Source organism: Triticum urartu, chromosome 4A, assembly GCF_056163025.1.
Source record: "Triticum urartu cultivar PI428250 chromosome 4A, HENAU_Tu73, whole genome shotgun sequence".
Taxonomy (NCBI): Eukaryota; Viridiplantae; Streptophyta; class Magnoliopsida; order Poales; family Poaceae; genus Triticum; species Triticum urartu.
The window spans coordinates 577,952,946-577,968,080 of NC_141876.1; the positions used below are offsets into that span (position 1 = coordinate 577,952,946).

General features: G+C 44.6%; 1 protein-coding gene across 1 annotated transcript; it reads left to right on the forward strand.

The window, feature by feature from the left end:
* The first annotated feature begins 7,386 nt into the window (after nucleotides 1-7,386).
* Nucleotides 7,387-8,205, forward strand: LOC125554899 (auxin-responsive protein SAUR50-like). The gene has a single exon (XM_048718280.2). The coding sequence runs from the start codon at nucleotides 7,454-7,456 to the stop codon at nucleotides 7,940-7,942; it is 489 nt and encodes a 162-aa protein (XP_048574237.2). The 5' UTR covers nucleotides 7,387-7,453; the 3' UTR covers nucleotides 7,943-8,205.
* Nucleotides 8,206-15,135: the final 6,930 nt, after the last annotated feature.

The window sequence follows — 15,135 nt, forward strand, 5'->3', positions numbered from 1 at the left end:
AGCCACGGCCTGGAAGCCCACGCACCCTGAGCTCTGCCGGGGACCGGTGAGATGCAACGAGAAGAAGTGGAGGAGGAGTGCCACGGAGGGGGCGATGCCCACCATGGCCTCGCACACGAAGGCAAAGACGGTGAGAAGGGTCACAGCCTGAGGATCGAGATGGAGCATGTGGATCTGATAGTGCTCAAGCACCGCGTTGAAGAAGGCGGAGAAGGGAGGAATCAGGCCAGCCCAGAGGGCATCAATGAAGATCGGAACCTCGGTAACTGCTCGAGCCATGCTGGTGCGAGACGCAGGCCAAGCCGGCGTCTCTCCCCATTAGTTGAAACTGGAGGCAAGCATGGGGCACACCTTGTCCATGGCCTCGTCGTTGAGCACCCGAGGCCGGCCGAGCGCCGACTCGAAGGACGGAGGTGCGTTTGGCAAGGACAGAGGTTTCTTCCCCTTTTCGGCTTGTTTTGGCGCCATGGCGGTGAAGCGGGCGGAACATAGGTCAGATTGAGAAGGCGGAGCAGGGCGTCAAGGAAGCAGGGAGATTGGAAGAGCCAGGCGTGGCAAAGGAAGAATAACTATGAGGAGGCAGGCCGCATAGCCCAGTGAATTCAAGGGCAGCATGGGGAAGCAGAGACGCCCACGTCCAATCACCCGCCATGCGTCAATCGAGGCCACAGGCTTTTGGGGCCCGTGGCGCTCCGTACTTGGCCCTTGGCTTCGCCGCGAAGCCAAGCCTGAGCGCACCTTGGGCCTGGGGGCTACTGTCGACGTCCTGGGAACGGGGGTCCCCAGACTTGCCTGCCTGCGGCCTGCTGCGTGGCTGAACCAGCAGGCCGTACGTCCCATCTTCACCAACAAGGCACCCAAGACCCTCGCGAGGGGCCAAGCCTCGCGAGGCGGACAGCACGAGACCTCCTCCTGGGCGGCCTAGTCAGGCAGGCTCACGAGGAGCGGAGATATCAAGGCGACGCGAACCTCATGAGGCTCTCATGACGTGAGCCATGACGATCGACACCAGGCGGGCGCCAACGCGCGCAGCGTCCTTATTTCCTCTTTGGTGCTAAGGAAACTAGCGCAGGAGAGGAGTACCGAGGCATCAGGCAAAGGTTGCCATTTTGGTGCAACAAGACCAAGACCGGAAGGACAACAAGATGGAGGTCATCGTGGAGCCCAAGACGGCATCACCACCAGAGCCTTTCGTAGGCGCAGACCACCTTTTGTCAGGGTGGCTTGTACTAGATGTCCCCCTTCAAATTAGCCCATCGTTGTTGGCTCCCTTCCTGCTCAATATTTGGGAAGAGGACTAGGGCCTCTATAAGTAGGGCTATCCACCACCATAGAAGGAAAAAGAGAAGGGGAGAGGACAGCATCTTAGATCACTCTCTCACCTGCACAAGTTAGCCACGCACAAGAACACCTCAACCTCAGGAGGCTGTTCTTCCCCTTGTATTGTTCATCATCAGCCCAAGAGGCAATCCACCACCACCACACTGGAGTAGGGTGTTACACCACAACGGTGGCCCGAACAATATAAATCTTGTGTCTTTCTGTGTTGCGAGTTCGTCGAGTTCGTTCGCGAGATCTTAGTGAGCTGGGCGTAGATCGATGGGAGGGAAAGACTTCACGCGCACCCCAATGTTCGAACCTTAAGGGTTTGCCAGAACCCCACATCCGACAAAAGTCTTCAGAAAGTCTTCAGAAATCCAAAGTCTTCAGTCGAAGAACTTCATTTTTAGGGGTCGACTTTCTTTGTAAATATCAAACTCCTATAGACTTATAGACCTGTGTACACTCACAAACGCATCAGTCCCTTAACCTATAAGTCTTCAATACACCAAAACCACTAAGGGGCACTAGATGCACTTACACATGTCTATGGTTAGGAAACTTAACCATCTTTGATTAACGAGCTAGTCAAGTAGAGGCATATACTAGGGACACTTTGTTTGTCTATGTATTCACACATGTACCAAGTTTCCGGTTAATACAATTCTAGCATGAATAATAAACATTTATCATGATATAAGGAAATATAAATAACAACTTTATTATTGCCTCTAGGGCATATTTCCTTCAATCTCCCACTTGCACTAGAGTCAATAATATAGTGCACATCGCCATGTGATTTAACACCAATAGTTCACATCATCATGTGATTTAACACTCTATAGTTCACATCGCCATGTGATCAATACCCAAAGGGTTTACTAGAGTTAATAATCTAGTTCACATCGCCATGTGATTAACACCCAAAGAGTACTAAGGGCATGTTTTGCTTGTGAGAGAAGTTTAGTCAACGGGTCTGCCACATTAAGATCTGTATGTATTTTGCAAATTTCTATGTCTACAATGCTCTGCACGGAGCTACTCTAGCTAATTGCTCCCACTTTTAATATGTATCCAGATTGAGACTTAGAGTGATCCGGATTAGTGTCAAAGCTTTGCATCGATGTAACCCTTTATGACGAACTTTTGTCATCTCCATAACCGAGAAACATATCCTTATTCCACCAAAGATAATTTTGACCGTTGTCCATTGATCCACTCCTGGATTACTATTGTACCGTCTTGCCAAACTCATGGTGAGGTACACAATAGGTCTGGTACACAACATAGCATACTTTATAGAACCTATGACTGAGGCATAGGGAATGGCTTTTCATTCTCTTTCTATTTTCTATCGTGGTCGGATTTTGAGTCTTCACTCAACTTCACACCTTGCAACACAGGCAAGAACTCCTTCTTTGACTGTTCCATTTTGAACTACTTCAAAATCTTGTCAAGGTATGTACTCATTGAAAAAACTTATCAAGCGTCTTGATCTATCTCTATAGATCTTGATGCTCAATATGTAAGCAGCTTCACCGAGGTCTTTCTTTGAAAAACTCCTTTCAAACACTCCTTTATCCTTTTCAAAAAATTCTACATCATTTCCGATCAACAATATGTCATTCACATATACTTATCAGAAAGGTTGTAGTGCTCCCACTCACTTTCTTGTAAATACAGACTTCACCGCAAGTCCGTATAAAATTATATGCTTTGATCAACTCATCAAAGCGTATATTCCAACTCCGAGATGATTGCACCAGTCCATAGATGGATCGCTGGAGCTTGCGCATTTTGTTAGCACTTTTAGGATTGATAAAACCTTCTTGTTGCATCATATACAACTCTTTTTTAAGAAATCTATTAAGGAATGCAATTTTGACATCCATTTGCCAGATTTCATAAAATATGGCAATTGCTAACATGATTCGGATAGACTTAAGCATCGCTACGAGTGAGAAAATCTCATAGACTTAATCCCGCCCCCGCGTGTTACAAATCTCCAGCCGTTTGTGTGGGATGTGTGAAAGCGTGGTTCATGCCTGATGCTGGTGATGTGAACGTCTTTGACCAACATAGGTAATGCTTAGGGAGCCACTTTGAATTCCGTGTACGCATGAACCCGAGCATCTTCAATAACTAGAGGATGCCCCGTGCGTTGCTGCAGGATTTGTTGACGAATTTCTAAGTAATATGGACATATCAAGGAAGATAACAATTTGAATCAATAATCCAAACAAATATATGGTATATGAAGATTGGGAATGGAGAAATCTAGGAGAACCTTGTACAGAGAGGGGATTGTGAAATAGGTTGCACACCTAGGAAGCTTCTATCCTCTTGCTACTACTGATTGCAAGAGCAAACTACAAAAAATGGCATGTATATAATTCCAATCCAGCATACACAATATGTTCAGTTTTGCAACCAATTCAAAACAGCAACTTAGTAACTTATTGGATGACTAAACAAATTTTATTGATCGGAATACAAAGGTACTAAGGCATATCTCCGTAGTTACCAGTTTAATTTTCCCTCTTTTGTTTACATGGAAAGATTTACAGCCATATCAAACTAAGTAAATAATGCTATATATGTAGATGTAATACGACGTACAGTAACCTGATCATGTCAAGTTTAAACCTCTAACAAACAATTATATAACTTGAGCTCGGCCAAGACATGGATAGGACTATAGGGATGTAGCATCTTCCTGAGTTGTGTGGCGTTGGAAGCCTTTTGTTCGCTGGCTACGCTTTCATTTTTATCTTTGCTGATGCAGCTTCTTTGTAATGCCTGTCATGCTGAACTTTTTCTGCCCAAGTGCTTTCGTTGCTGGAACTTTCTGTATGCACTGATGGCTTTATCCTACACTGTATATACCTAAGTAAAACCTGGGAACTTGGTGCCTGTTGTCTAAATAAACAAATAAGACTACCATGCGAGAAGTGTGTGAATCCTAATTGACAACACAAAATCAAGCCAATCAAAAAACAAATTGAGGGAGAGGAAGGAGGAGAAGAGATGTTCACCCTTTTCTTCCAGTTGGGCTTGCGGGCGTTGATGGCAGTAGCGAGGAGGTGGGGAAGGCTTTCGGACTTGGTGGAGTATATGTGGGATGGCCACTCCTCAAGACCTCATAGCAGAGGAACATGCGGCGCCCGTGCAACACCACCGTCCTAGGGAGCTTCTCCTTCCCGAGCTCCTGCCGCTGGAACCCGTGCTCTTTATCCAGATTGCGGGCCGCGGAGGGGTGGTCGCGCCAGAGCGTCCGAGGCCGCTGGAGAAGGCCAACAACTGAATTGGCTGCGCTCCTCGAGAATCTGAGCTTGCGGCAATGGAACTCTATAGTTGGGAGGGTCTAGGCCGAGGAGGTTATTGTTCTAGAGATCTACTTAAAAGAGGAGATACACCGCATCAGTTATTCATGCGTGATGAGGCAGCGAAGGAAACCCATCCGTTCCAATGGGATTTGATGGAGAAGATGAAAAGGGAGAGAGGAATCAATATAAGTGGGGAGTAATTGTCGTGGAGAAGTGGAGGCGCTGTTACGGAGAATATGAGGAGGAGACCGGACACCTGCCTAGAACAGAGATGTCAGAAAAATAAAATGGATGGGATCATTGTGCTTCAGCCCAAACAGAAGAAGAGTGTTGCCTGTGGCCCAAACGGAAGACCAGCTAGTAACGGAACTGATGACATGGCGTGCATGCTGATGTGGACTATGTGCATGTCGAGAGAATGCTTTGTAGTGGGGAGCAACTTCTTAAGAATGTAAGATTTGTAGTATGTAAGTATGTTTGTATTGTCAACCACACCATCAACCAACACTATTACATACATCTATTTCAATAAGTTGAATCTGACACTAGTCTATTTTTTTTTCTCTCATTTGTTCTTTATCTCTCTGTTTGTTTTTGGGTTTGCAGACTACGACATAAAGTTTTACCAATAATGAACCACCTCTCTCCTAAATATTAACCCTCTATGCAAGAGTTAGGTGATGTGATGTGGCAAGAGCTAACCAATGACAACATATCATTGTTTTAGATGACCTAGTGTCCTAGTGTAGGTTGCATCTGGCGGAGATGCAACTAAGGATTGATGTAGTGAAACTTTGACATGATTAAGTAAGGAAACCAATTGAGGTCAGAGTAAACTAGAGTTCTCAGGGATGAATCACCCATCTTTTCAAACTGATTAAGTACAGTGCTGTCACTGTGTTCCTCTCCTATCAGTGTTCATAAAAATAGATTATAGAGGATCTTCACGTATACTTATGATCATTCAGTTAGTGTTAACCAAGTCCTGATTAAACTGTTGGGTTAGGAAGATACGAATATCCCTCATCATGGTACCCGTCCTATTCCAATCAACCATATATTTCTGTAATTCAATCATAGTCCAAATCATGTGATGTAAGCTTGCTTGTGTTTCTCCCATTCGCTGGGAGGTGGCGTTCCCGTGATCTTGTCCCAAGGGGTGGAGCTTTTCTAGGGCAGTTAGTTTAATTTTGTTAATTATCTTCCATCTGTCTTTGTACATTTGTGAGTAAACAACTTGAGTAACTTACATCTTTCTTGTGCTGAAGATAGTGAGGCAAGAAGATGGCATGATCATTTCTCTCAACTATTATCTCACTCTTATGACCTCCTTGTCCTTGGCCACTAAAATATGTCTTGACATTCTTAAAGGGGTGAGGTAAGATAATACTCCAATGCGTCCGAGTCTTCCATACATGCATCAGCAAGATGCGCTAGATTAACTAAAATTTGTCGAATGGGACACATTAAATTAAACAGGTCCAGTAATCATACGTACTTCTGTTTGAACTATCTGAGAACAAGTTTATACAATTATTATGGTCTCAGATAACAATGATTAACACTTTTCACACTTATGATACGTCAGACAACGACCCTTATACCGATTTGCCGTGTGACCAAGCGCAGCCAAATTACAAAGGACTCTTGATGACTCACGATATATATGTTCCACCGCGTGTCTAGCAACCAATCTTGATACATCAGTTTGGTTTAATTAGGAAACTCTGGAGGACGAGTGGCATTAAGCATGCAGCGGTGACAAATTGGTACACATGTACTACACACTTGAGCAAGTTTTCTAATGCAAGGTTAAAGTGTTTTTCCTGTATTCCACACGGGAAGAAATGTTGTATTTTCTTTGGGGTAAAGACCGACCGTAGCTGAAACAAACAAAATAAATTTAACATATATAAACACATGATAGAACACACCTAGCGTAATATTTGCTAGCCTAAAAACCTCTTAGCCAAGGGCGAAGATGGTACAGAGTTTTGGGTTCAGCCGGACCCAAAAAAAACTCATCAAATGCTCAATGTATTAGTTTTTAACATCGACTGTTAGGGAAGAATACATCGACAACCAACGGAGCTAAACCTAATGGATGTTTCCCCTTTTCAAGAATTCATCCGATTAACTAGTTAACTTGTCGATTAATCCCTACTCATATGGTTCCCGAGTAGTCGATTACCCGATAAATCATCCGATTAATTAATTAAATGGCCGATTAACTTGCCGGTTAGCCCATTAATCCCCTACTCACCAGCCGACCGAGCAGCTACCAGTTAACGATTTCCTCAACAATGGATGTTTCTTTAGCTTCACCCATGTTCTTAGCTTAATGGCAAAAATGTACATTCCCCCCCTAATAATAGGAGCGGGAACTACGGCTAACATTACTTTTCTTCTGCTACTACTTTTTTTAATAAAATGGTTGTGTGTATCACTTGATGCAGAGGCCGGGGTAATTCTTCTTTTCAAAAAAACCTTTTTTTCTTTGTATTCATATGTTATTAGAAGCCCGCAAAGTGCTACCTAAAAGGACCATAAACTCTAGTGCAATTGTCTCGGGTCGATGAATGATGATGTTAATAAAAAATTTGACCATCAATAAAATACGTATGTCGTAGCATTTTTTGTTTTTTGGGAACAAGTATGCCATAGCATCTATCCTTACACATGTCACTACCCTCGGTAGCTACCTATAAATGCTAGTGGCGACTGGCGAGCCTCTTGCAAACCGGGGTGCGCTCGATCGTCATTCAGCTGCGGGGTACAGGCTGACCGCTCTGCGCACGGTGACCAACATGCCAGCACCCAAGGGGACGAGGAGGAGCCTCGTACTGAGGACCGTGGAGCGGTGCAAGTCCGGGACCGGGCGAAGCGGCGGCGCGGCGTCGGCGGTGGCCGCCGGGCGCTTCTCGGTGTACGTCGGGGCGGAGCGGGAGCGGTTCATGGTGCGCACCGACTGCGCCAACCACCCGCTGTTCCGGCGGCTCCTCGACGACGCCGAGCGCGAGTACGGGTACGCGTCGCAGGGCCCGCTCGCGCTGCCGTGCGACGTCGGCACGTTCCTCGGCGTCCTGTGGCAGATGGACCACGGACACCACCACGACGACGACGACGACAGTGCCGGCGGCGAGGAGATCCGGGAGGCGGCGTCGCCGATATGCGGCTTGCTGCTGGGTGGCCGCGGCAAGTGCCGGGCGGCTGGGTACCGCCGGATGCTCAGCCGGGCGAAGACGTCGTGGGCCACCGGGCAGCAGCTTCTCCCACGGTTCACACTTGGCAGTTAGCATCTGGCAGAAGGAAATTAATAAACTTATTGACCCGCATTTGGTCATAGTCATACCACACCAAGCTCTCCGTTTATCCGGATTAGTTGGAGATTCGCATACGTATAAGTATCCACATGTTGACCTTGACCAATACGGTATTATGTTTACCAATACTGTATACGGGAGTCTGCTGTTCTATATATATAGTGTATAAATATCCACATGTCGCCCTGCAAAAAAAAAAATCCACATGTCGCAGTGAGAAAGTAATTTCACTACCCATTCGCCCATGCTTTTTAGTTTGATTTTCAAGTTTGTACCATTTATAACTGTTGAACCAAATATCTTATATGTATCCATTTGGATATTAGTGTTCATGGTATTTAAATCTTCAAATAAGTTCAATCTTGGACACGTAAATTTAAAATTTGAGTTTTGAAACTATAATGAAACTAAATTATTACTTTTGACTTATTTCATTTGATTTTTTGTTCTACTAATTTACCATGTGTTACTTATAACATTCAGATTTCATTTTGATGTTTGAGCTGTCATACCATTTCGTTAAATTATCTTTCATGGTTTGAGCTTGGCTATAAACATGTTTTTCCTTGCTTCTTCAAGCAGGAGATCCCGAATCCCCATGACATCAGACTCCCATTTTATTACCTGTGTGCCATGATCACATTAAGCTGCATGGTAACATATTTTCAATATCATTTCATATGTGTGTCATCGCAATTTTACATGTCTTCATTATTGTTTCATTACAATCTCTTTTGCATGGTCATTATTGTTTCATATCGCATTTCATTAAAGTTTAATATATACTAGAAGGGTTGGGCGCGCTTTGCCGCGCTGTTGTTATTATTAGGATTCTTAGAAAAATATTCACTCTATTTTAAAATATAAGGTGTATGACTTTTTTGAAAATTCAAACTTCTTTAAGTTTGATAAAATTTGTAGAGAAATACATGGAAACCTATAATATCAAATCGGTGTCAGAATTTCCATATTTTTTTGGTTTAACATCATGGTTGTCGATATTTTTGACTCTGAACTTGGTCAAAGTTAAAAATTTTGAAATTCCAAAAAACTAATACCCCTTATATATTGGAACTGATGGAATATTTAGTTTGGTGGATGGAGGAGATGATGCAATATGTTTTATGTTTATTTATAATACAGTTATTTGGTTGGCCTTTCATGGCGTGATTATATGCTATCCGAATCAACCCATATTTATATGGGGAAATTTCCGTGTAGGTACCTGCATGTACTATATTGGTACTATATATAGTATCACGTGGTGTCTCTTTTTTTTAGATGGTGAAAGGGTGCACGGGGTTAATATGTTTTTATAGGCCGGCTGCTGCTGATTGATTTGAAAAACGTTGGCTCGATGAAAATCATACACCAAATCCAAAATTGAATACCTCAAACGAATGAGAGAACTTCAAAATTAGAGAACATAGTTAATTAAAATAATTAAATGGAAGATATCCTTGAGAACTTGTGGAGCCGGTCAAACCGGTGACCCAGTTCTAAATTAAAAACCTTAGTTAATAGAGAGACCTTAAAATTAGGAAGCATATGTTGGAAAAATGCCCTAGAGGCAATAATAAATTAGTTATTATTATATTTCCTTGTTCATGATAATCGTTTATTATCCATGCTAGAATTGTATTGATAGGAAACTCAGATACATGTGTGGATACATAGACAACACCATGTCCCTAGTAAGCCTCTAGTTGACTGGCTCGTTGATTAATAGATGGTTACGGTTTCCTGACCATGGACATTGGATGTCGTTGATAATGGGATCACATCATTAGGAGAATGATGTGATGGACAAGACCCAATCCTAAGCACAGCACAAGATCGTGTAGTTCGTATGCTAAAACTTTTCTAATGTCAAGTATCATTTCCTTAGACCATGAGATTGTGCAGCTCACGGACACCGTAGGAATGCTTTGGGTGTACCAAACGTCACAACGTAACTGGGTGGCTATAAAGGTGCACTGCGGGTATCTCCGAAAGTGTCTGTTGGGTTGGCACGAATCAAGACTGGGATTTGTCACTCCGTGTAAACGGAGAGGTATCTCTGGGCCCACTCGGTAGGACATCATCATAATGTGCACAATGTGACCAAGGAGTTGATCACGGGATGATGTGTTACGGAACGAGTAAAGAGACTTGCCGGTAACGAGATTGAACAAGGTATCGGGATACCGACGATCGAATCTCGAGCAAGTATCGTACCGATAGACAAAGGGAATTGTATACGGGATTGGTTGAATCCTTGACATCGTGGTTCATCTGATGAGATCATCGTCGAACATGTGGGAGCCAACATGGGTATCCAGATCCCGCTGTTGGTTATTGACCAGAGAGATGTCTCGGTCATATCTGCATGATTCCCGAGCCCATAGGGTCTACACACTTAAGGTTCGATGACGCTATGGTTATAGGGAAAGTATGTACGCAGTTACCGAATGTTGTTTGGAGTCCCGGATGAGATCCCGGACGTCACGAGGAGTTCCGGAATGGTCCGGAGGTAAAGATTTATATATGGGAAGTCCTGTTTTGGTCATCGGAAAAGTTTCGGGTGCTATCGGTAACGTACCGGGACCACCGGGAGGGTCCCGGGGGTCCACCGAGTGGGGCCACCAGCCCCAGAAGGCTGCGTGGGCCAAGTGTGGGAGGGGACCAGCCCCAGGTGGGCTGGTGCGCCCCCCCCCCCCCCCCCCCACCAAGGCCCAAGGCGCGTGGAGAGTGGGAAGGGGGCAAACCCTAGGTCCAGATGGGCCTTAAGGCCCACCCTAGGGCGCCCCCTCTCTTCCCCCCCCCCCGTGGCCGCAACCCTAGATGGGTTTTGGGGCTGCCGCCATCCCTAGGGAGGGAACCCTAGATGGGGGCGCAGCCCCTCCCCTTCCCCTATATATACTTGAGGTATTGGGGGCTGCCCAACACATGATTTGATCTCCCTCTTGGCGCAGCTCTACCTCTCTCCCTTCTCGTCTCTCGTAGTGCTTAGCGAAGCCCTGCTGGAGTCCCGTGCTCCTCCACCATCACCACGCCGTCATGCTGCTGCTGGACGGAGTCTTCCCCAACCTCTCCCTCTCTCTCCTTGCTGGATCAAGGCGCGGGAGACGTCACCGGGCTGCACGTGTGTTGAACGCGGAGGCGCCGTTGTTCGGCGCTTAGATCGGAATCGTCCGCGATCTGAATCGCTGCGTGTACGACACCATCAACCCCGTTCTCTTGGACGCTTCCGCTTAGCGATCTACAAGGGTATGTAGATGCACACCTCTCTCTCGTTGCTAGTCTCTCCATAGATTGATCTTGGTGACACGTAGGAAATTTTTTGAATTTCTGCTACGATCCCCAACAGTGGCATCATGAGCTAGGTCTATGCGTAGTTTCTATGCACGAGTAGAACACAAGTTGTTGTGGGCGTCGATTTTTTCAATTTACTTGCCGTTACTAGTCTTATCTTGATTCGGCGGCATCGTGGGATGAAACGGCCCGCACCGACCTTACACGTACTCTTACGTGAGACTGGTTCCACCGACATGCACTAGTTGCATACGGTGGCTAGCGGGTGTCTGTCTCTCCCACTTTAGTCGGATCGGATTCGATGAAAAGGGTCCTTATGAAGGGTAAATAGAAATTGGCATATCACATTGTGGTTTTGCGTAGGTAAGAAACGTTCTTGCTAGAAACCCATAGCAGCCACATAAAACATGCAACAACAATTAGAGAACGTCTAACTTGTTTTTGCAGGGTTTGCTTTGTGATGTGGTATGGCCAAAAGGATGTGATGAATGATATATGTGTTGTATGAGATTGATCATGTTCTTGTAATAGGAATCACGACTTGCATGTCGATGAGTATGACAACCAGCAGGAGCCATAGGAGTTGTCTTAATTTATTTATGACCTGCGTGTCAACATAAACGTCATGCAATTACTTTACTTTATTGCTAATCATTAGCCATAGTAGTAGAAGTAATAGTTGACGAGGCAACTTCATGAAGACACAATGATGGAGATCATGGTGTCATGCCGGTGACGAAGGTGATCATGCCGCGCGTCGAAGATGGAGATCAAAGGCGCAAGATGATATTGGCCATATCATGTCACTTTATGATTTGCATGTGATGTTTGTCATGTTTTTACATCTTATTTGCTTAGAAAAATGGTAGCATAAATAAGATGATCCCTCATTAAAATATCAAGGATTGTGTTCCCCCTAACTATGCACCGTTGCTAAGGTCCGTTGTTCTGAAGCACCACGTGATGATCGAGTGTGATAGGTTCTAACATTCGCATACAACGGGTGTAAGCCAGATTTACACATGCAATACACTTAGGTTAACTTGACGAGCCTAGCATGTACAGACATGGCCTCGGAACACGAAAGACCGAAAGGTCGAACATGAGTCGTATAGTGGATACGATCAACATGAAGATGTTCACCGAGGATGACTAGTCCGTCTCACGTGATGATCGGACACGGCCTAGTTGACTCGGATCATGTATCACTTAGATGACTAGAGGGATGTCTATCTAAGTGAGAGTTCATTGAATAATTTGATTAGATGAACTTAATTATCATGAACATTGTTAAAAGGTCTTTGCAAATTATGTCGTAGCTCACGCCTTGGTTCTACTATTTTAGATATGTTCCTAGAGAAAATTTAGTTGAGAGTTGACAGTAGCAATTATGCGGACTGGGTCCGTGAACTGAGGATTGTCCTCATTGCTGCACAGAAGGGCTATGTCCTTAATGCACCGCTCAGTGCGTTGAACCTCGAGCATCGTCTGTAGATGTTGGGAAACATCTGACATACACGTTCTGATGACTACGTGATAGTTCAGTGCGTAATACTAACGGTTTAGAATTGTGGCACCAAAGACGTTTTGAAACGTCGCAGAACATATGAGATGTTCCAAAGACTGAAATTGGGAGTTCAGACTAATGCCCACGTCAAGAGGTATGAGACCTCTGACAAGTTTCTTAAGCCTACAAACTAAGGGAGTAAAGCTCAATCGTTGAGCATGTGCTCAGATTGTCTGTGTAAGTGCATCTAGTGCCACCCCTAGTTAGTTTTGGAGTATTGACGACAAACCTAGTTGAGGGACTAATGTGTTTGTGAGAATTGCAGGATAACACAGGTAGAAGTCCCTCATTGATTCGGTTTTCCTACCAGAGATGACCCCTAAAAATGTATGAAGACATTGAAGTCAAAGGTGGTATATGAAGATATTCACATTGAAGACTATGACAAGAGAAGACATTCACATGAAGCCTATGGAGCTCGAAGACTTAGATCTTTCGTAGTTCTTTTTCTTTGTTGTTGAGTCATAGGAACCACCGTACTGTTAAGTGGGGTCCAAGAGAACCAGTCGGAATGACTGAAGTGATGCTTAACCAAAAACCTATGTCTTCGAGTGAAGACTATGAGAGCAAATCTTGTCCAGAGTCGGACAAGTCAGCTTTGCTTGTAGCCCAAGTAAAGTTGCCATGTGAGTTTGAAATCTGACCGTTGGAACACGTGTCAGTTCCTTAGTGACCCAGGGTCATTTCGGACAAATCAGGTCGGGTTGCCTAGTGGCTATAAATAGCCCACCCCCTACAACCATAAATGGTTGGCTGCTCAGAGTTAGTGTACGGCTTTTGTCGTTTGAGAGCAACCCACCTCGAAGCCTTTGAGAGAGAATTCCTTGCGAGGATAAATCCCTAACCACCCAGAGCCAAAGAGAATTAGGCATCACTTAAGTCTTCTTGTCTGTGTGATCTGAAGACTTATTACACTTGAGGACTGTGAATCCTCCAGCCGGTTAGGCGTCGCGTTCTGAGCATCCAAGAGACATTGTGGATTGCCGGTGAACGAAGTCTGTGAAGGTTTGGGAGTCTACCTTGAAGACTTACCAGAGTGATTGGGCGAGGTCTGTGTGACCTTAGCTCAAGGGGAATACGGTGAGGACTGGGTGTCCTGAGCTGCGTGTTCAGGACTGGGTGTCCGGGACTGTGTGTCCTCAGGTTTAAATACCTAGCCGCCCTAACCAGACGTACAGTTGTCATAGCAACTGGAACTGGTCCAACAAATCATTGTCTTCAACGAGTCACTGGTTTCATCCTTCCCCTCTCTTTACGTATTGTTACTCCTTGTGAAGTCATTGTATGATTGCACTATCTTTTATCTTCACTGAGTGACTGCGGGTTCTGTTTGGCTTCATAATATCTTCCTACCTGATCCTTACTACATTGCTGCTATTAGTCATTGTGCTTTCACTCCATTGAATACTTGACTATGGCTTGCCTAGTGTAGTCTACCTTCTGCTGCAGGGTAATAGGTTTATTTCTATCGTTTGTCTTCATAACTTCCACGTTTTGAAGACTTTCATAAAAATCGCCTATTCACCCCCCCCCCTCTAGTCGATATAACGCACTTTCAGTCTGAGTACTACAATCGCTTGAATCGAGTGGGAGTTAATCTTCCAGATGAGATAGTGATAGTTCTCCATAGTCACTGCCACCAAGCTATTGGAGCTTAGTGATGAACTATAACATATCAGGGATAGACATGATGATCCTTGAGCAATTCGTGATGTTTGACACTGTGAAAGTAGAAATCAAGTAGGAGCATCAATTGTTGATGGTTAGTAAAATCACTAGTTTCAAGAAGGGCAAGGGAAAGAAGGGATACTTCATGAGACGGCAAATCAGTTACTGCTCTAGTGAAGAAATCCAAGGTTGAACCAAACCCGAGACTAAGTGCTTCTGTAATGAGGGGAACGGTCACTGAAGCAGGACTACCCTAGATACTTGGTAGATGAGAAGGCTGGCAAGGTCTACAGAAGTATTTTGGATATACATCATATTATTGTGTACTTTACTAGTACTCCTAGTAGCACTAGGGTAATAAATACCGGTTCGGTTGCTAAGCGTTAGTAACTCGAAATAAAAGGCTGCGGAGACTAGCTAAAGGTGAGATGACGATATGTGTTGGAAGTGTTACCAAGGTTGATGTGATCAAACATTGCACGCTCCCTCTACCATCGGGATTGGTGTTAAACCGAAATAATTGTTATTTGGTGTTTGCATTGAGCATAGACATGATTGGATTATGTTTATCGCCACACGGTTATTCATTTAAGGAGAATAATGGTTACTCTGTTTATTTGAATAATACCTTCAATGG

Coding starts and splice junctions, on each gene's coding strand:
- LOC125554899 (XM_048718280.2), top strand. CDS start 7,454: ATGCCAGCACCCAAGGGGACGAGGAGGAGCCTCGTACTGAGGACCGTG.